The sequence below is a fragment of the Astyanax mexicanus genome, chromosome 19, assembly GCF_023375975.1.
Source record: "Astyanax mexicanus isolate ESR-SI-001 chromosome 19, AstMex3_surface, whole genome shotgun sequence".
NCBI classification, from domain to species: Eukaryota; Metazoa; Chordata; class Actinopteri; order Characiformes; family Acestrorhamphidae; genus Astyanax; species Astyanax mexicanus.
Window position 1 is genome coordinate 42,546,243 of NC_064426.1, and position 20,733 is coordinate 42,566,975.

A 20,733-nucleotide genomic window follows, 5' to 3' on the forward strand; every position below is an offset into this window, starting at 1 on the left:
AATAAACAGAATAGTAAATAAAATAACATTGCTGTTCCTGTAAATGAGCTTCTGGAGCTCCTTCACAGCATCAACCAGCAGCTCAGTTTCCTCTGCTGAGAAGAGTTTGTTGGACACGTCCAGGGAGCTGCACCGTTAAAATAGCAATCCACCAAAGTCAGAGCACACCTGATCCACTCTTAAAGAGAATGATGAGCAAGAGACACTCTGATTGGTTTATTTCACCTTATGCCAAAATTAACCACACACATGATTAAATAAGAGGCAGAATTAGTACATGCCTTTGTGTGTTTCAAGCCGTGCAAGGTGTACTTTTCCTGTCGTTATGATAGCAAAGACACACTGACACGCCCTAAATCAAGCTGAACAGTTGAGGGCTCGTCTACAGATTGCTAAAATAGGTCCAGGTGTAAATGTTTTTATTCTCAGAGCTCAGATTTCCTCCGTTTCTGTGCTCAAAGACTTTAAGCCATATTTCCACCAAACTGTGGTTGAAAGACAGATGACAGAATTCCAATTATTCTGCAATTCCTTCCCGACACTATTGGATATTAGGTGATACGCTACCCTGGCAACCTCATTTGTCATGCCATCAAAAAACAAATGATTATAAAGTCGACTTTACTCTTTATCAACCAATCACGGACAGCAGCATCTCCACTCCAAACAATTTAAAACAATTGACACGGCCTGGAGTCAATTACTGTACAGGAAGCAGCCGAGGGGACGCTGGATTAGTGAAGGTGGGGGAGGAAAATTCTGGATTTAAAGGTTTTTGGATGATTATCAGATATTTTCTGAATATTTATATGCATTTCTTTAACAGGGACTCTGCATCTGACAAAGATAGATTCATATAATATCATTTTATGTCAAAAATAGTACAAATTCATCCAAAAAGATCTGAAATACTGATTAGTCTGACTACAATATACTGTGTTTCCACTGTTATGTGATGATTGATTATCCCAGTGTCAGGTAAAGAAGTGGGCGGAGCTTCTTCTGGTCATGGTGATCATAAGGCTTGTGTTGTGTACAGTAGTAAAGTTGTAGTAAAGTGGTATTAGTGAATATAGTAACTCTGTATTGTAGTAGAGAAGTGGGCGGAGCTTCTTCTGGTCATGGTGAATATAAGGCTTGTGTTGTGTACAGTAGTAAAGTTGTAGTAAAGTGGTAGTAGTGAATATAGTAACTCTGTACTGTAGAGATGTTGCTTTATAACAGTATCACGTCTTGCAGCTTCTGGATTCTGTTTGCGTAGCTGTTTGATATATGCGGATAAATTTATAATGAAATACAGAATTAATTATCCAGTAGTGAATCTGTTGCACTGTTTCACTGAGTGAGATCTTCAATAGTGAAGTGATGAAATTACAGAGCGCAGGGTCTGGGCTGTAAAATAGATGTTAATGGTGATAACGGGAACATTTCACAGGATTAAATCAAATCGCTTTATTTTAATAAAAGCCAATTTATCACCAGCTGATGGGATTTCTGATCGGAGGGAAAGTCATTTAGATATGATAGGGAATTATATGATAACGGAACATGAAACAGAATGGAGGAATCAGATGTAATTGTGCGACAGGTGATTCACCAGACGGAACAGAGCAACCCGTCTCTCTGCCTCCGGCTCAGGCATGGCAGCAATATACAGAATAATATATTTAATATTAATCGATTTATAAACCTTTCCTTTAATATCCTGATGTGAAGTGAGTGTAAGACTGCTCTCTTCACACTACACTGTAGGTTTCATAAAAAAGAAATATAAATAAGTGTGAATAATCTAGAGTTTATAGATGATTAGTGATGATTAGTGAATGATGATTAGTGATAGTGATGATTAGTGATAGTGATGATTAAAGATGATAGTGATGATTAGTGATGATTAGTGATAGTGATGATTAGTGATGATTAGTGACGATTAGTGACGATTAGTGATGATTAGTGATAGTGATGATTAGTGATAGTGATGATTAGTGATAGTGATGATTAGTGATGATTAGTGATAGTGATGATTAGTGATAGTGATGATTAGTGATGATTGGTGATAGTGATGATTAGTGATGATTAGTGATGATTAGTGATGATTAGTGATAGTGACGATTAGTGACGATTAGTGACGATTAGTGATGATTAGTGAGAGTGAAGATTAGTGATGATTAGTGATTATTAGTGATGATTAGTGATTATTAGTGATGATTAGTGATAGTGATGATTAGTGATAGTGATGATTAGTGATAGTGATGATTAGTGATGATTAGTGATAGTGATGATTAGTGATGATTAGTGATAGTGATGATTAGTGATGATTAGTGATAGTGATGATTAGTGATAGTGATGATTAGTGATGATTAGTGACAGTGATGATTAGTGATGATTAGTGATGATTAGTGATAGTGATGATTAGTGATGATTAGTGATAGTGATGATTAGTGATAGTGATGATTAGTGATGATTAGTGATAGTGATGATTAGTGATAGTGATGATTAGTGATGATTAGTGATAGTGATGATTAGTGATAGTGATGATTAGTGATGATTAGTGATAGTGATGATTAGTGATGATTAGTGATAGTGATGATTAGTGATGATTAGTGATAGTGATGATTAGTGATAGTGATGATTAGTGATGATTAGTGATAGTGATGATTAGTGATGATTAGTGATAGTGATGATTAGTGATGATTAGTGATAGTGATGATTAGTGATGATTAGTGATAGTGATGATTAGTGATGATTAGTGATGATTAGTGATAGTGATGATTAGTGATGATTAGTGATAGTGATGATTAGTGATGATTAGTGATAGTGATGATTAGTGATAGTAATACCTGCTGCTCGTATCTCTGTTTCAGCTCCTCCAGTTGGAAGCTGAACTCTTCGGCCTGTTTTTCCCGCAGTGATTTTGATCGAGACAGATCAGCTTCCACCTTCTCCATCTGTAATAATACAAAAAACAAAAAAAATAATAATAAGTGTTTAACCTAAACTAGGATTCACACATTGAGTTTGAGTGTTTTTCACTGGGCTTCGTTTGGTCAGGAAATGGTTTGCTTTGGTTTGAACTGATGTAATGCACTCCGGTTTCGTTTTGTCTGGTTTGTTCTGGTCTGGTTTTACCTGTTTTTTCTCTAGTGTGGTTTTGTTTTTTCTAGTTTGGTTTGATTTGGTTTGGTTTTGCATGTTTTTTCCGGTCTGATTTGGTTTTGTCCGGTTTGGTTTGATTGGGTTTATATTGCTCTGGTCTGGTGTGGTCTGTTCTGGTTTGGTTTGATTTGGTTTGTTTTGTCTGGTATGGCTTTGTTTGGTTTGTTTTGTTCTGATTTTTTTCTGGTCTGGTTTGTTTTGGTCTGGTTTGCTCTGATTTGGGTTGATTTGGTTTGCATTTGCCTGGTCTGATTTGGCCTGGTCTGAGTTGGCCTGGTCTGATTTGGCCTGGTCTGATTTGGTATGGTCTTTGGTGTGGATTGGACTGGTTGGGTTTGGTCTGATATGTTCAGATCTGGTTTGGTCTGGTCTAGTGTGGTATGGTTTATTCTGGTAGGGTTAGGTTTGGTCAGGTCAGGGATGCAATGTAACTGTTGTTCTGAGCTGGATTACTCATTTATTAGTATTCTGATGTTTGATGTGATATGTGTATTATGTTTCTACATTACTCTGGTTCTCAGTTATGAAACAAACATTTTTTTTAACCCTTTAAAAATCTAAATAAAAACATTTTTTCTGGGTTTTATCAGGAAGACATATAAAACATATTTATTTCTCTACACTGCAGTTTCTCAGCATTACGTTGAGCAGATTTTCCTTTTTCTAAACCTCAGAAATGAGAGGAGGTATTTGGAGCAGTTTGGTAACGAGTAAAGGCCGATTTATAACACATGAGCTGTTGTGACAGTTACAGGAACACAGTGTGCCGCCGAATACGGGACACGGGCACATGTTGTAGGCAGCTGTGGCAGGAGGAGGAGGAAGAGGAATCCCTGTTGATCATGCGCCTGGTTGGCGCCGCTGCGCTCGACTCCAGCATCTGGGTAAAAGATGTGCTGTAGAGTCTGAATGAAGAGGCCTGCAGTCTTCCTCACCATCCAACTGATCAAACGACTATAGAGAAAACGATGAGCTGAACTTCTGATCATGGTGAACATAAGGCTTGTGTTGTGTACAGTAGTAAAGTTGTAGTAAAGTGGTATTAGTGAATATAGTAACTCTGTATTGTAGTAGAGAAGTGGGCGGAGCTTCTTCTGGTCATGGTGAACATAAGGCTTGTGTTGTGTTCAGTAGTAAAGTTGTAGTAAAGTGGTATTAGTGAATATAGTAACTCTGTATTGTAGTAGAGAAGTGGGCGGAGCTTCTTCTGGTCATGGTGATCATAAGGCTTGTGTTGTGTACAGTAGTAGTAAAGTTGTAGTAAAGTGGTATTAGTGAATATAGTAACTCTGTATTGTAGTAGAGAAGTGGGCGGAGCTTCTTCTGGTCATGGTGATCATAAGGCTTGTGTTGTGTACAGTAGTAAAGTTGTAGTAAAGTGGTATTAGTGAATATAGTAACTCTGTATTGTAGTAGAGATGTGGGCGGAGCTTCTTCTGGTCATGGTGATCATAAGGCTTGTGTTGTGTACAGTAGTAAAGTTGTAGTAAAGTGGTATTAGTGAATATAGTAACTCTGTATTGTAGTAGAGATGTGGGCGGAGCTTCTTCTGGTCATGGTGAACATAAGGCTTGTGTTGTGTACAGTAGTAAAGTTGTAGTAAAGTGGTATTAGTGAATATAGTAACTCTGTATTGTAGTAGAGAAGTGGGCTGTTATGAATGAATAAACTAATTGATATTAATGTATTGTTATATTAATAGTATCCAGATGTGTGATCTGAAGCTCTTATATCCAGATGCAGTGGGTTGTGTTATCTGTCTAGACAGTGAGGATGAGTCGGGCAGATTTACAGTCAGTCTTTCCTACTGATTATTTCAGTCCGACTGTCTGGACTGTAGAACAGATTCTGCACCAAAACACAGAGCCGAGCCAAACCCAGCTCCATCCTCGTCTCTGTGACTGTAGATACGAGAGTTTAATAAAATACTTCTGTAGAAGATGAAGAAGAATCAACTCAAACTTTTTACTCTTTAAGTAAAAGTGTTTTTTTAAAGTATTGATTTAAAAACTACTTAAAGGCACACTAGCTAGGATTTCCTTGTTTATTGATCTTTTTAAAACAGTAAAATTACAGCTTCAAACTCTCTGCAGCGCTGCATTGAGATGTAACAGGAGGAATAACGGCTCTCTCGTCTCTGTGCCGGAGCTCCTGCAGAACTGCGACCTGCTTTCCAACCTGTAGTTCTAACAGTTCTACAAGGACTACAAACACCCGCCATTGGAGTTGTGAGCCAGAAAGAGAGAAAGAGAGACTAATGGGTCTAGAGACCGGACAGGAATAAATATTGGAATCTCTTTCACTCGTTGGCGTGATCTAAGAGACGCTAAACAGGTGAAAACAGACGCTGAGCCGTGCGGCTTCTTATTGAACAAGCAAGTAACTTAACATCATATTTTGTTGTTCTAGTGTTTAGCCGAGATAGTCTAGCTAGCTTTTAATATCCATAATGTTACACACATTGCAGGTGTGATGGATCACAGTATAAACCAATAGGGAGTCGGAATGGTATATGTTTATACTTCTCTACATCCAATCACAATCAGATTCACTCTATCTGGATGGAGAGATTTATCTGGATAGGGGTTTTATTGAACGATGAGAAGCTGGAATGAAAAAAAACGAGCTGAAAAGAAATAGGAGTAACGAGACTGTTTTTATTAAAATGTAAGGAGTAGAAAGATCAGATAATAGTGTGAAAATGTAAAAAAAAAAATTACTCTGGACGGGATTAGTTTCTGTGAAAAATAAATATTTAACACTTCTACTCTTTAGTGATAAAACTCCTGCATCTGGACTGCAATCGAAAAAACAGGAGCACCAGTGAGTTTTTAGGCTTGAGTTTTTCTAGGTCACATGACATCATTGCAGAGTTCAGTTGCTCCTCCATTTCCACTCGCTGTTGTGTTGTGAATCTCCGTGAAAACCGTGGCGCGTCCAACGTGTAATTACGGTGCGCGGCAGTGGACAAATAGTTATTTTATTAAAGGCGAGGAGACGAAACTCAGAGATGTGCGTCCGGACAGGACTAAAATTAACAGAGGAGCACGGAGTTCAGAGAAAAACAGTAGATAATTCAACCTGTAATTTATTTTATCTCAGAGGACGTCTGAGAAAATTAAAGACGTACATGATCGTTCTGGACAGGAATAAAATCACAGAGGATAAAAACCCATAAAAGATAAAATGACCCCAGAACCCCCTGAGATATTAATCCTGTACAGACAGGGCTTGTGTATTGTACAGCTCTGGTTTTGAGGGTGGAGTTCTGGATGGAGCTCACCTGCTGCTTCATGTCGGTGTAGGCTTTTTCTGAGCTGAGCTCCACCTGCTTCTTGAAGTTCTCCAGAGTTTGCTCCGCCTGCTGGACCTGCTGCCTCTGAGATTCCCTCATACGACTTAACTGCTCATCTCTATCCCTGCAGGAGAAACATATTCACAACATATTCAACATATAACACAGAAATCAGAGCTTTTACACACTGACTCGATGTGAAATTACACGTTATCTATATAACCTACACAGTGGGTAAAATAAACGAATAATTGATAACTGATTTACAATTTATCCCACTGACAAATAATACAGAGGTGTGTAATTTTGATATAGATACACTTCAGCTGCGAGAGAAAATCAACAAATTCAACGATTCAACAAATAAATTACTTAAAACTATTTAAAACTAAATAAAGAGTTAAGGACTAGGATAGAAGCTTTAGCTGAGTTAACTTAGCTTTTATATTCAGTCAACAACTGTTTGTCTACATAACTTTCTCGTATGATGTGACTTGAGTAGCACTGCTGAGGTAAATTCACGATTAGAGTAACACTGCTGAGTTAAATGTATGATTAAAACAGCACTGCTGAGGTAAATGTATGACTGGAATAGCACTACACTACTCAGGAAAGTTCATGACATTTTGGTTGTTTCAATGTTTTCTGGGTAACACTTTCTATGCATGGTACATCTATGAGACTCTATAAATAAATACACTCATAAAGCATTATAAAGCATTCAAGGCATTATAAACATATTTATTTTGGGTGCATCCCCATTTATCGCCTGATTAGTGCCAGTTCTATCAGGGTCACTGAAAACAAGACCATTAATAGACATTAAACGTGCTACCTTCTTTTTTTAATTTTATTTTGGGTGCATCCCCACTGATCGCCTGATTAGTGCCAGTTCTATCAGGGTCGCTGAAAACAAGACCATTAATAGACATTAAACGTGCTACCTTTTTTATTATTATTATTATTTTTTTTTTGGGTGCATCCCCACTGATCGCCTGATTAGTGCCAGTTCTATCAGGGTCACTGAAAACAAGACCATTAATAGACATTAAACGTGCTAGTTTTTTTTTATTTTGGGTGCATCCCCACTAATCGCCTGATTAGTGCCAGTTCTATCAGGGTCACTGAAAACAAGACCATTAATAGACATTAAACGTGCTACCTTCTTTTTTTAATTTTATTTTGGGTGCATCCCCACTGATCGCCTGATTAGTGCCAGTTCTATCAGGGTCACTGAAAACAAGACCATTAATAGACATTAAACGTGCTACTTTTTTTAAAAATTTTGGGTGCATCCCCACTAATCGCCTGATTAGTGCCAGTTCTATCAGGGTCGCTGAAAAGAGAAAACATCAGCGCCCATTACAGCACTTTAAACTGTAGCGTGGGGGAGAAAAGGAGGGAGGAGGAGTAAAGGAGGGGTGGTGTAGTGGAGAACACCAGCTAGCAAAACAAACAAAAGCGTGTTAGAGGTGTTAGCGTTGTGTCGAACAACAATACTGAGAGACAGCAGCCGAAAGAGCTGTCAGAGCGAAGACAGCGCTCAGCCGGGGATGAGTCTGACGGCTACAAACAGCCTGTCAGTCCTCACACTGAGCATGTCGGGGTGTGTGTGTGTGTGTGTGTGTGTACCTTACTCCCGTTCCTGCGAGTGTAATTACTGCGGTAATTACTTTTAATTGACAGGAAGATTTGCCGGAGCCGGGAGACACAACATTAGTATGCAATCAAACGCTAAAACCGTCACATCCACAGCGGATTACGACACCACGTGTAATAAAATCAGACTGTTTGATGTCATGAAGGAAATGAGGCGTTTAAAAAATGAGAGGGACTTTTATTTCTACTATTTTTATTTATTTTACATTTTTTGGAAGGAGCACTATGCATCTCCTGCCAGCAGATGTCGCACTAGAGCACCAGCACTGGCTAGGTTTCTTACTACAATTCCTGTTTTTGTAATTGGTTTCTGTACTTAAATACTTAAATACTAAGTACAGAAGTACTTCCACTTTAGCATTTTATTCCTGTACATATTTATTATATAAATTATATACAATCAAGAGGAAGATGGATGATCACAACCATTAAACCAAGAAGAAACTGAACTGCTTAAATACATTTTTGCACCAGGAGTAAAGCAGCATTAAGTTATCCAAAAGCAGTGTGTAAGACTGGTGGAGGAGAACATGATGCCAAGATGCATAAAAAAAAAAAACTGTGATTAAAAACCAGGGTTATTCCACCAAATGTTGATTTCTGAACTCTTAAAACTTTATGAATATGAACTTTTTGTTTTGTTTGCATTATTTTAGGTCTGAAAGCTCTGAGTCTTCTAGCAGTGTTAGCGGTGCTATTCTATTCATACACTAGGAGGCAGGCTATGTGGAGTCTATATATATAAAAATATATATATATATAGACTCCACATAGCCTGCCTCCTAGTGTAGCAGCCGGTGCCAAGAGGTAGGCTATGCGGAGTCTATGTATATATATGTCTATGTCATTATCAGTACAGCAATGGCGGCGCTCAGAGCTAAAGCTATAACGTTATAGGATGCAAACAGTAGTTTTTAATAAGCTTCTTCTTGCACACATTTTAAGTTATTAATGCCTCGTTTTAAATGTCAGGGCTCTCCGGATTCTAGTAAGGAGGTGTGGAGCTACTTTAAGCTACTGGATAACGGTGTAAAAAGTGATTTATCAGGGTAAAGTTTAGCTAATAGTGTCCTAGCTTACCCAGCAACCAGATCTGCTGAATTAGAAGGAAAACATGGCGACACCCCTGTTCCTTATGTATGAAAATAGATCAGAAAATAGATGTTTATTGGTAGTTCCTTACAGTGTGAAAAATACGAACAATGTTACGAGAAAGTTACAAGACATTGAAAGAACACACATGTAATGAAAACTAAAAAAAAAAAAACAATAAAAAAAAACAATACAAGAAATAAAGTATTAACAGTGGGAAAAGAAGAGCAAATAAAACAGTGTAGAAAGTTTTAAGACAGTATTAAGGTAAATAAGCCTGTATATCAACTTCAGTTTGTTATGGTTATGCAGTATGTATTAATAATATATTTAGGAAACTGTCACCTTACATATACCCTGTGCAAATCACACTGCGATGCTCATTGCTATCTTAAACCCAGCATACAGTACATTTCCACACCTTCCACCTTTCAAATCATTTAAATGTGAATATATCTACACCGATGGATGTGGTGTTTTGGAAAATGGTGTGTTTAGGTATTTTTCTGGCGTATTGCTATCTTGCAGTGTGGTTCTTAAAAATAAATAAATTAATTAATTAAAAATAAAAAATCAAACAAGCACTGGATGTTAAAGTACACAGATTTCTCTACTCTACTTGGGTGAGTAAATTGCTTCTGTTTATTTACAGTAAGATTAGAGTTCCAGTGTTTTCAACAGCGCAGTTCGAAGCAGCGCTTAGCGCTAGTAAACGCCACCAGATAGCGCTATACTGAGGAACCCTGGAAGTTTCGGTAACTCAGGGTTCATCAAATCAGCTAGCGATTCATCTCACGTAGCAGTCCAACATATACTCAACTCTGAATGGTGAAAAAGTTAGTGCTTAGCGCTGTGGTTAGCGGCTAATGCTAAAACTGCTCCAGCCTTAGTGCTGGAGAAACTTCACTGAAAACTCAGCCTTATAACTCTGTACTTCAGTGGCTTTACTTCTCCTTAATACCTGACTGGTAGAATTCATACATAAAGAGAACAGGATTATAAGGAGCTCTGACCATTTTCGGGAACATTAAAGGATTTTAAAGACATCTTATAGTGTGGAAAATACAATAAATATAAAAAAAAACATGTGATTTTTTATCAAGTTATGGCTACTGCGCTTGCACAGATCTCCACATCAAGACTTCTTCTTCTCTGTTAATTAGGATAAAGTGGAAATACTTCTGTAAAGTATTTAAATACTTGTCTACACTGTGAAATAAGTCATACCGGAAGCTGAGAGATAAAGTTTCATTCCTCTCTCACAGCTCATGTTCCTGTGGTCGCACAGTCAAACACTGCTCTGCCCGAACTTAAAAAAAAGAACAGAAAAGAAAATGAAAGAAGAAGAAAGAAAAAACGCCCACAGAAGAGTTTTTTTCCCAAGTTTTTCTCCACAGGGTTCAATGACAAACTACCCCCTACAGACGCTCTGTGATGTGGGATCCCTCCCGCTTTAGTCACTGTCTGTTTTAATACTCACGCAAAAAAAAAAAAAAAAAAACACCAGACATAATAATAACAAGAAATAATGTCAACAAAGGGTGAGAAAATGCACCCAAAAAAAAGTTACCACCCCCCCAAAACTTTGTAGGTATCCTCAAGTGCAGTCGCAAAAAAAAAAAGACCATCAAAAACATTATGATGATGATGATGATGATGATGACGACAATGATGAAACAGGCACTCATCAGGATTGGGGGAGTCATCAGTGATAGGTGAAGTCCTAATGAGTGGGTTGGGTAATCATGTACGTGTTTAATTTTCTCAGTCGTCCTCTGAGATAAAAAATTACAGGCTGAATTATCTACTGTTTTTCTCTGAACTCTGTGCTCCTCCGGTAATTTTAGTCCTGTCCGGACGCACATCTCTGAGTTTCGTCTCCTCGCCTTTAATAAAATAGATATTTGTCCACTGCCGCGCACCGTAATTACACTTTGGGCGCACCACGGTTTCCACGGAGATCCACGTTAAAAACACAACAGTGAGTGGAAATGGAGGAGCTACTGAACACTGTGATGATGTCATATGACCGAGAAAAAAAAAAAGGCTAAAATCTCACTGATCCTCCTGTTTTTTTAATTACAGTGCAGATGCATGAGTTTTATTATGACAGAAATCCCCTGAGAAGATCTATTAATGAACTGTAAGACATTTAGAGGCCACGACATTGTAAATATAAATAATTAGACAGAAGAATCAGGTAGGAGTGGACTCTCTGGGAAAGTGAGGAGCAGACGGATTGTGACGGCGATGGCGGTGGAGGAATAAAGAAGTGGCGGGTGGCAGGAGGGGAATGCCGGCTCCGCAGAGGCAGCGCCGGCTTCTTCTGAGCCGGGTTTTCTGGTCGGAGAAGTGGAAGGAGAGGAGGCCTAAATTACAGAGGAGCCGTGGACACAGAGGAAATCCTCTTTAAGGGCTTCTCCGGGGGGGGCGGCCGCCGGCGGCACCGCGATCACAGGGGCAGGACTTCCGCCCAGCCGCAGGCCAGACAGGAGGGTCCGTTTTCCAGGCCTCCCAAACCACCAGACGCCTCCACTGCCGAGAACAGAGCGCCCTCTGCACCCGGCCGCTCCACGCTCACCATTCATTTCACTACTGCTGGCTTCTCATTTCCAACACGGACACGTGTCTACACTGCAGGAGGAAGCGTGTGTGTGTGTGTGTGTGTGTGTGTTTAAGAAAGTTTGGTGTAGTCAAATGACCTTCTGACCTTCATTCATCACAATATGTACACAACATACAACTTTAAATACAGATATATTCTTTACATGTGATTTATCTAACATTAATGATTCAGTTTAATTCCTCTAAAAACAGTTTACATGATGATTTTGAGATTATAAGTGTTGTATTATTTGGGATGTGTTCAGTTTTGAAGTGGGAAAAAACTGTGTGAACAAATGACACTCAATTCTGATTCAACTGTATAAAGTATAAGATAGAACAGGGTAGTATAGGGTAGTATAGGGTAGTATATGGTGTATAGGTTAGTATAGTGTTTATAGGTTGTATAGGGAAGAATACGGTAGTACATGATGTATAGAGTAGTATAGAATAGTATACATAGTGTAGTGTGTGGGATAGTATATGGTGTATAGAACAGTACAGGGTTCATAGAGTGTATAGGGTAGTATAGAGTAGTATAGAGTAGTATTGGGTGTATAGGGTAGTATACAGTAGTATTGGGTGTATAGGGTAGTATAGAGTAGTATTGGGTGTATATGGTAGTATAGAGTAGTATTGGGTGTATAGAGTAGTATAGAGTAGTATTGGGTGTATAGGGTAGTATAGAGTAGTATTGGGTGTATAGAGTAGTATAGAGTAGTATTGGGTGTATAGGGTAGTATAGAGTAGTATTGGGTGTATAGAGTAGTAAAGAGTAGTATTGGGTGTATAGGGTAATATAGGGTAGTATATGGTGTATAGTACAGGGTTTATAGAATGTATAGAGTAGTATAGAGTAGTATTGAGTGTATAGGGTAATCTAGGGTAGTATATGGTGTATAGTACAGGGTTTATAGAATGTATAGAGTAGTATAGAGTAGTATTGAGTGTATAGGGTAATCTAGGGTAGTATATGGTGTATAGTACAGGGTTTATAGAATGTATAGAGTAGTATAGAGTAGTATTGAGTGTATAGGGTAATCTAGGGTAGTATATGGTGTATAGTACAGGGTTTATAGAATGTATAGGGTAGTATAGAGTAGTATATGGTGTATAGGGTAGAATAAGGGTATGTAAGGTAGTATAGTGTAGTGTTAAGTATTATAGGGGGTGTAGGATAATATAGGGAAGTATATTTTAGTATATGGTATATATGGTTGTATATAATAGCACATGATAGTAAAGTGATGTCTTCATGAGAATGTGTTTTGAGTACAAACACTTTGCTCACAATCAGAGCCTTCAAAACAGTCTGATTACTCTAGAATTAAAACGTTACATTAATACAGGCTCTAAACAGTCTAAACACATAAAATCACACGTCTGTATGAATCTCACGCGGGCAGCGCCGCTCCACGCAGCTCTGAGAGTTTACTAAAGCAGAATGCTAACGAATCCAGAACGAGATTAAAGCTGGAAAAAGAGGCAGAGCATGAAACGAAAAGGGAAAATGAAAAGCTGAAATATTCAGCGCCCTAAAAACAGAAGCTCTCGTTTCTACCACTCCCCCTCTTCTCTTCCATCACTCGCTTTCCCCAGAGAGAGAGAGAGAGTGAGAGAGAGAGAGAGAGAGAGAGAGAAACACTGCAGATAGAGCATCGGCTCCCAACAAGTTCCTGCACTGACATGCAGATACTAAAGCTCTCAGAAAGCATTAGAAACCCCCACCGTAGAGCCGCCAACGCCAAGACTCCAAGGTTCAACGTCAAAATCCACTATTCAATGCCAAGACTCAACGCCATGATTCAACGCCAAGACTCAACTCCACGATTCAATGCCAAGACTCAACGCCAAGACTCAACGCCACGATTCAATGCCAAGACTCAACGCCACGATTCAATGCCAAGACTCAACGCCACGATTCAATGTCAAGACTCAACGCCAAGACTCAACGCCACGATTCAATGCCAAGACTCAACTCCATGATTCAACGCCAAGACTCAACGCCACGATTCAATGCCAAGACTCAACCCCATGATTCAATGTCAAGACTCAACACCACAATTCAATGCCAAGACTCAACTCCATGATTCAATGTCAAGACTCAACACCACAATTCAATGCCAAGACTCAACTCCATGATTCAACGCCAAGACTCAACACCACGATTCAATGCCAAGACTCAACCCCATGATTCAATGTCAAGACTCAACGCCATGACTCAACGCCAAGACTCAACGCCACGATTCAATGCCAAGACTCAACCCCATGATTCAACGTCAAGACTCAATGTTATGATTCAATGCCAAGACTCAACACCACAATTCAATGCAAAGACTCAACGCCATGATTCAATGCCAAGACTCAACGCCACGACTTAATGCCAAGACTCAACACCACAATTCAATGCCAAGACTCAACGCTATGATTCAATGCCAAGACTCAATGTTATGATTCAATGCCAAGACTCAACACCACAATTCAATGCAAAGACTCAACGCCATGATTCAATGCCAAGACTCAACGCCACGACTTAATGCCAAGACTCAACGCCACAGCTAAACGCAGAGACTCAACGCCACAGCTAAACGCCGAGACTCAACGCCACGGCTAAACGCCAAGACTCAATGCCACGATTCAATGCCAAGACTCAACCCCATGATTCAATGTCAAGACTCAACACCACAATTCAATGCCAAGACTCAACGCCATGATTCAATGACAAGACTCAATGCTATGATTCAATGCCAAGACTCAACACCACAATTCAATGCAAAGACTCAACGCCATGATTCAATGCCAAGACTCAACGCCACGACTTAATGCCAAGACTCAACGCCACGGCTAAACACCAAGACTCAACGCCACGGCTAAACGCCAAGACTCAACGCCACGATTCAATGCCAAGACTCAACCCCATGATTCAATGTCAAGACTCAACACCACAATTCAATGACAAGACTCAGCCTCAGGCCAAGATTAAATGTCAAGAATTAACACCACGATTCAACGTCTCAACTCAACACCACGACTCAACACCACGACTCGACGCTAAGACTCAATGCCACAATTCAATGTCAAGACTAAACGCCAAGATTGAATGTCTCAGCTCAATGCCACGACTCGACGCCACATTGCCAAACATTCACTCTGAGGTCTGACAGAGAGCGACAGGGCGAGCGAGGCAGGGTTAAACAGAGGAAAACAGAGAGAGAGAGTAATGAACTTAAGACTCAACCCCATGATTCAACGTCAAGACTCAACACCACAATTCAATGCCAAGACTCAACGCTATGATTCAATGCCAAGACTCAATGCTATGATTCAATGCCAAGACTCAATGCTATGATTCAATGCCAAGACTCAACACCACAATTCAATGCAAAGACTCAACGCCACGACTTAATGCCAAGACTCAACGCCACAGCTAAATGCAGAAACTCAACGCCACAGCTAAACGCCGAGACTCAACGCCACGGCTAAACGCCAAGACTCAATGCCACGATTCAATGCCAAGACTCAACCCCATGATTCAATATCAAGACTCAACACCACAATTCAATGCCAAGACTCAACACCACAATTCAATGCCAAGACTCAACGCCATGATTCAATGACAAGACTCAACACTACAATTCAATGCCAAGACTCAACGCTATGATTCAATGCCAAGACTCAACGCTATGATTCAATGCCAAGACTCAACACCACAATTCAATGCAAAGACTCAACGCCATGATTCAATGCCAAGACTCATCGCCACGACTTAATGCCAAGACTCAACGCCACAGCTAAACACCAAGACTCAACGCCACGGCTAAACGCCAAGACTCAATGCCACGATTCAATGCCAAGACTCAACCCCATGATTCAATGTCAAGACTCAACACCACAATTCAATGCCAAGACTCAACACCACGATTCAATGCCAAGACTCAACCCCATGATTCAATGCCAAGACTCAACCCCATGATTCAATGTCAAGACTCAATGCCACGATTCAATGCCAAGACTCAACGCAACAGCTAAACGCCAAGACTCAACGCCACAGCTAAACGCCAAGACTCAACGCCACGACTCAATGCCGCGATTCAATGACAAGACTCGACGCTAAGACTCAATGCCACAATTCAATGTCAAGACTAAACGCCAAGATTGAATGTCTCAGCTCAATGCCACGACTCGACGGCACATTGCCAAACATTCACTCTGAGGTCCGACAGAGAGCGACAGGGCGAGCGAGGCAGGGTTAAACAGAGGAAAACAGAGAGAGAGAGTAATGAACTTAAGGCGGTAAACTGAAGCTGTCTGTGATGATCAGAAGGGCATTTGTTGGAGATTTAAGGCGGTTTGATCTGAGAGGAGAATTCAGGCCAGCGCTGAGGCGAAGGTCCCGCAGCGTGACATTAGCGTTAGCAGCCGGCGCTCCATTGTGTGGCTAATGTCACAGAGCGAACAGAGAGAGACACCAAAACCCTTTTTTCCTCTTTCAGCTGCAGTGCTGGGACTGAAGAGCCGAGGGATTAGCCGTTACCAAATCAACACTCTGTTAAACAGCATCGCCCAACTCTACGCTAACGCAAATATTATAGTCTAGATGGAAACAGGGGTCCACGAGCACATAGTGGATTTTTTTTCGCCACCTGTTTTTTCTTAATCTTTGAAGTGTCTATTTTAAGATTCTGACAGGTAACAGGATGAAATAATGTCCCATGACATTTATTTTTAACCCTTTAATGCATCTATGCTAATTCTGAACGGGAAAAAAAATATGAAGAAAATGGCATAGCTCCTTGAGTTAACAACCTATACAGACAAATGAGCACACTTTTCCATACAATTCTGGGCCAAGGAATTTAACCGAATGGTTATTTTTAAGTTTTTTACACATTTTGACTTGATTTTGGGACAAAAATATAAAAAAAATGCAAAAAAATGTAAATTTGCCTGTATGTTTTCACATTACACTAAAATCATGTGCATTAAATATAAACATCTTGGGGTTTTTCTTAAACTTTGAAGTGTCTACTTTAAGATTATGACAAGTAACAGGACAAAAAATGTCCTGTGGGGCTTATTTTTAACCCTTTACTACACCTGTCCCAATTTCGAACCTGAAAAAAATATTAATTAATTGGCATAGCTCCTTAAGTTAACAACCTATACAGACAAATGAGCACACTTTTCCACACAATTCTGGGCCAAGGAATTTAATGGAATGGTTATTTTTAAGTTTTTTACACATTTTGACTTAATTCTAGGACAAAAATATCAAAAATTAGCAGAAAATGTTAATTTGCCTGTATGTTTTCACATTACACTAAAATCATGCGCATTAAATAAAAACATCCTGATATTTTTCTTAATCATTAAAGTGTCTTCTTTAAGATTCTGACAGGTAACAGGACAAAAAATGTCCTGTGGGGCTTATTTTTAACTTTTTACTACATCTATCCCAATGCCGAACCTGAAAAATAATCAAGAAATTGGCATAGCTCCTTGAGTTTACAACCTATACAGACAAATGAGCACACTTTTCCATACAATTCTGGGCCAAGGAATTCAATAAAATGGTTATTTTTAAGATTTTGACACATTTTGACTTAATTCTGGGACAAAGAGATAAAAAAAATAGCAGAAAATGTTAAGGTCGCATGTAGGTTTTTACATTATACTAAAATCCTGTGCACTGGATAAAAACATTCTGAGATTTTTCTTAATCCTTGAAGTGTCTACTTTAAGATTCTGACAGGTAACAGGACAAAAAATGTCCCGTGGGGCTTATTTTTAACCCTTTACTACACCTATACAAAATCCGAACCTAAAAAAATATGTAGAAATTGGCATAGCTCCTTCAGCTAAAGCCCTATACAGTCAAATGAGCACACTTTTCCATACAATTATGGGCCAATGAATTCCATAGAATGGTTATTTTGAAGTTTTTGACACACTTTGATTCAATTCTGGGACAAAAAGATAAAAAAAAAATAGCAGAAAATGTTATGGTCGCCTGTATGTTTTTTTACATTATACATTATATTTACATTAAGAAAAGTCTACTTTTAGATCCTGACAGGTACTAGGATGAAAAATGTAATAAGCTGCAGAACTAATTGATGATAAAATCCAACAATGTACTAAAAATAAAGTATTAGTATAGTGTGGTACTAATAATTTTAATCCTCATTATCACCATTGAAGAGATCATAAAATCTCTGTCCCTCTGTCCCTTCCTCCTGAACATCTGTCCCCTCTACAATCAATCCTGTCTCTTCTGCTCTTGCAAAAATGTCAAGAGAAGGAGGGAAGATGGGGCAAACTGACCAGACCGGCTCCAACACCCCCTCTTCCATTGTCTTCTCCCAACCCGTGCCCTGATCGTAAGGGTTTGGCCTTTCAGATTTTGGCTGATCTGTCCTTTTTTAGCTGGAAACCCTGTAGTTTACTCTGTCTACTTTAAAACCTGCATCCAGGGCTCTGTTAACACCCACCATCTTTTGCAGCATCTTGGTTCTCACGGCATTAATGGAGGTCAGTTGGCTAATAGACATACATAACATTATCTCCTGCTGGAGCTCATTGCTGTCCTGCCACAATGTACCAAGCTGCAGCTTCTTCAAGGGAGCTACTTCGACTTTGCTCTTAAAAGAACACTGGTGCAGCATAGTGTCCCAGAAGAGTGCTCCAGTATTTAGATCCCAGAGCTCCAGCTAGCTCAGAGACATTCACTAGCTCACTATGCAAGCCAGTTCTGTGGTCAAGAAACATGGTAAGGTTGACACTGCTGACATGGTAAAGGAGGTTCAGTAATGTGTCGGTGTTCAGGGTCCTCATCACACTAGACTTGTACCCCCACTTTACAGCTTGGTGGAGGTACAGGACAACATGGGTCTCCTGGTTTGACTGCAGGGCGTGGATCTCTGAACCCTGAACCCTTAACAAAATGTAAAAAAAATTACACATACCTGTATATTGAAGACTCCATTCAAATGTTTTTATAGCATTTGGATATGTGATGACTAATGTTAAGCACCGATAACTATAGTCAACTTACTTGGACATTTGTTAAAGTTAGGCAATTGGATCTCATATACCCATACCACTGCCCTCACTTCTCTAGTCCAGATGCTGCCTCATTGCTCCCCCAGACCTTGAGAAGCAGATCACATAGCTGCTTCTTATTTACCTTATTACTAAGAAAGCATTTAAAGTCACAAGATTTGTGGGTGTATGGGCCACCAATTATGACTTTCTCAGTGGAGAATCATCTGACCCTCTCCTGGGCTTTAACAGAGTCTGTCTGGTAGCAATCTGTGGAGATTAAGTCCTGCTTGAGAATCAAATGGTTTAAGAGCTGCATACAAATCTCTCCACATGTTGGCTGAAGGTTAGTCATCATATGGAAAAGAGCATTGACATCTAGTATGAAGAGTGCATCCTTAGGGTAGGTGACCTCCTCATCTCTATCTTGAAGGAGACGGTGGCCTTGATTGCTTTGTGTGCACACATTAGTGCCAGAAGACTTCAGAAAACTTCATGAAAGTTTTCTCCATGATCTTGTCCAGTACTGAGAGAGCCCCTGGGATTAGAGATAGCTCCTAGCTTGATGTAGGTGGGAGAGGTCAATGTTGGCAAGAAATGCCTCAAACCATGTTAGGTATCTGTATGGATATGGCTTTAAGCCAGCTTTACATAGTGGCAGGTCAACAATGAGCTCCAACAGGAGATAATGTTATGTATGTCCATGGTCAACTGACCTCCATTGATGCTGGAAACTTTCATGAAGTTTGTGAAGTCTTCTAGCACTAATGTGTGCACACAAAGCAATCAAGGCCACCACTGAGGCAGCATCTGGGCTAGAGAAGTGAGGGCAGTGGTATGGGTATATGAGATCCTATTGCCTAACTTTAACAAATGTAAGTAAGTTGAAAAAGGCTCAGACCTTAGTTATCGGTGCTTAACATTAGCTGTCATCACATATCCAAATGCTATAAAAACATTTGAATGGAACGCTAGAATTGTAGAGTCTTCAATATACAGGTATGTGTAAAAAAAAAATACATTTTGTTAAGGGTTCAGGGTTCAGAGATCCACACCCTGCAGTCAAACCAGGAGGAGACAGACACCCGTGTTGTCCTGTACCTCCACCAAGCTGTAAAGTGGGGGTACAAGTACAGTGTGATGAGGACCCTGAACACCGACACATTACTGAACCTCCTTTACCATGTCAGCAGTGTCAACCTTACCATGATTCTTGACCACGGAACTGGCTTGCATAGTGAGCTAGTGAATGTCTCTGATCTCAATACAGTTTTACATTGTACTCAGATTTGATTAAAAAAAACAGTAATAGTTTACTAAATACAGAAAAGCTTAAAGCTCACCTTCCGCGAAAATCCGATTTTTCTTGTTTTTTGTGGAATACAGTAGGTCTCTCCGAGTTGAATGTGTACACCTGCACATTAAACTGTTTTGCAGCCCCCATTGTCTGCAGGAGCTAAGCAAAGAAATCCCCCCTCCCCCCCTCCGAAAAACGGGTGAATTTTGAATTATCTTTCTGCCTACGTAGGCAGAAACTCACAGACCAGCCCACCTTGGCTCGAGAAACTCCCAGAGGCGGAGCTGAAGCGACGCAACATCACCGCTCATCAGTTAGGTGGTGGGAGGCAGTGAGCGGCAGAGCGGTGGAGGGGCGTCGCAGTGCTCCTAGCCAATCAGAGGAGAGATATTTGCATGCTGTTTGCATGTATGAATATTCATGAGCAAAGCTGGAATCCGGTCATTTTGGACACACGCCTAAAACAGTCCATTAAAAAAGAGCTATACAGAGACACCTGAGCACTTTTTTTTTTACAAAAACGGCTCACATGTCATTCATTCATACTAGAGACCACAACTAGACATTTTAAAATGAAAGAAAAAACGACATT

The 20,733-nt window shown here is 39.8% G+C and overlaps 1 protein-coding gene across 3 annotated transcripts in view; it reads right to left on the minus strand.

The window, feature by feature from the left end:
- cep112 (centrosomal protein 112) overlaps positions 1 to 20,733 on the minus strand; it is a 213,735-nt gene that overhangs the window by 113,683 nt on the left and 79,319 nt on the right. For all 3 annotated transcript variants that reach the window (XM_049468124.1, XM_049468123.1, XM_049468125.1), the window contains exons 17-18: positions 6,437 to 6,572; positions 2,838 to 2,945 (exon numbers count right to left, since the gene is read on the minus strand). In XM_049468124.1, the coding sequence (XP_049324081.1) occupies positions 2,838 to 2,945; positions 6,437 to 6,572 (244 nt within the window). The remainder of the gene's footprint in view (positions 1 to 2,837; positions 2,946 to 6,436; positions 6,573 to 20,733) is intronic.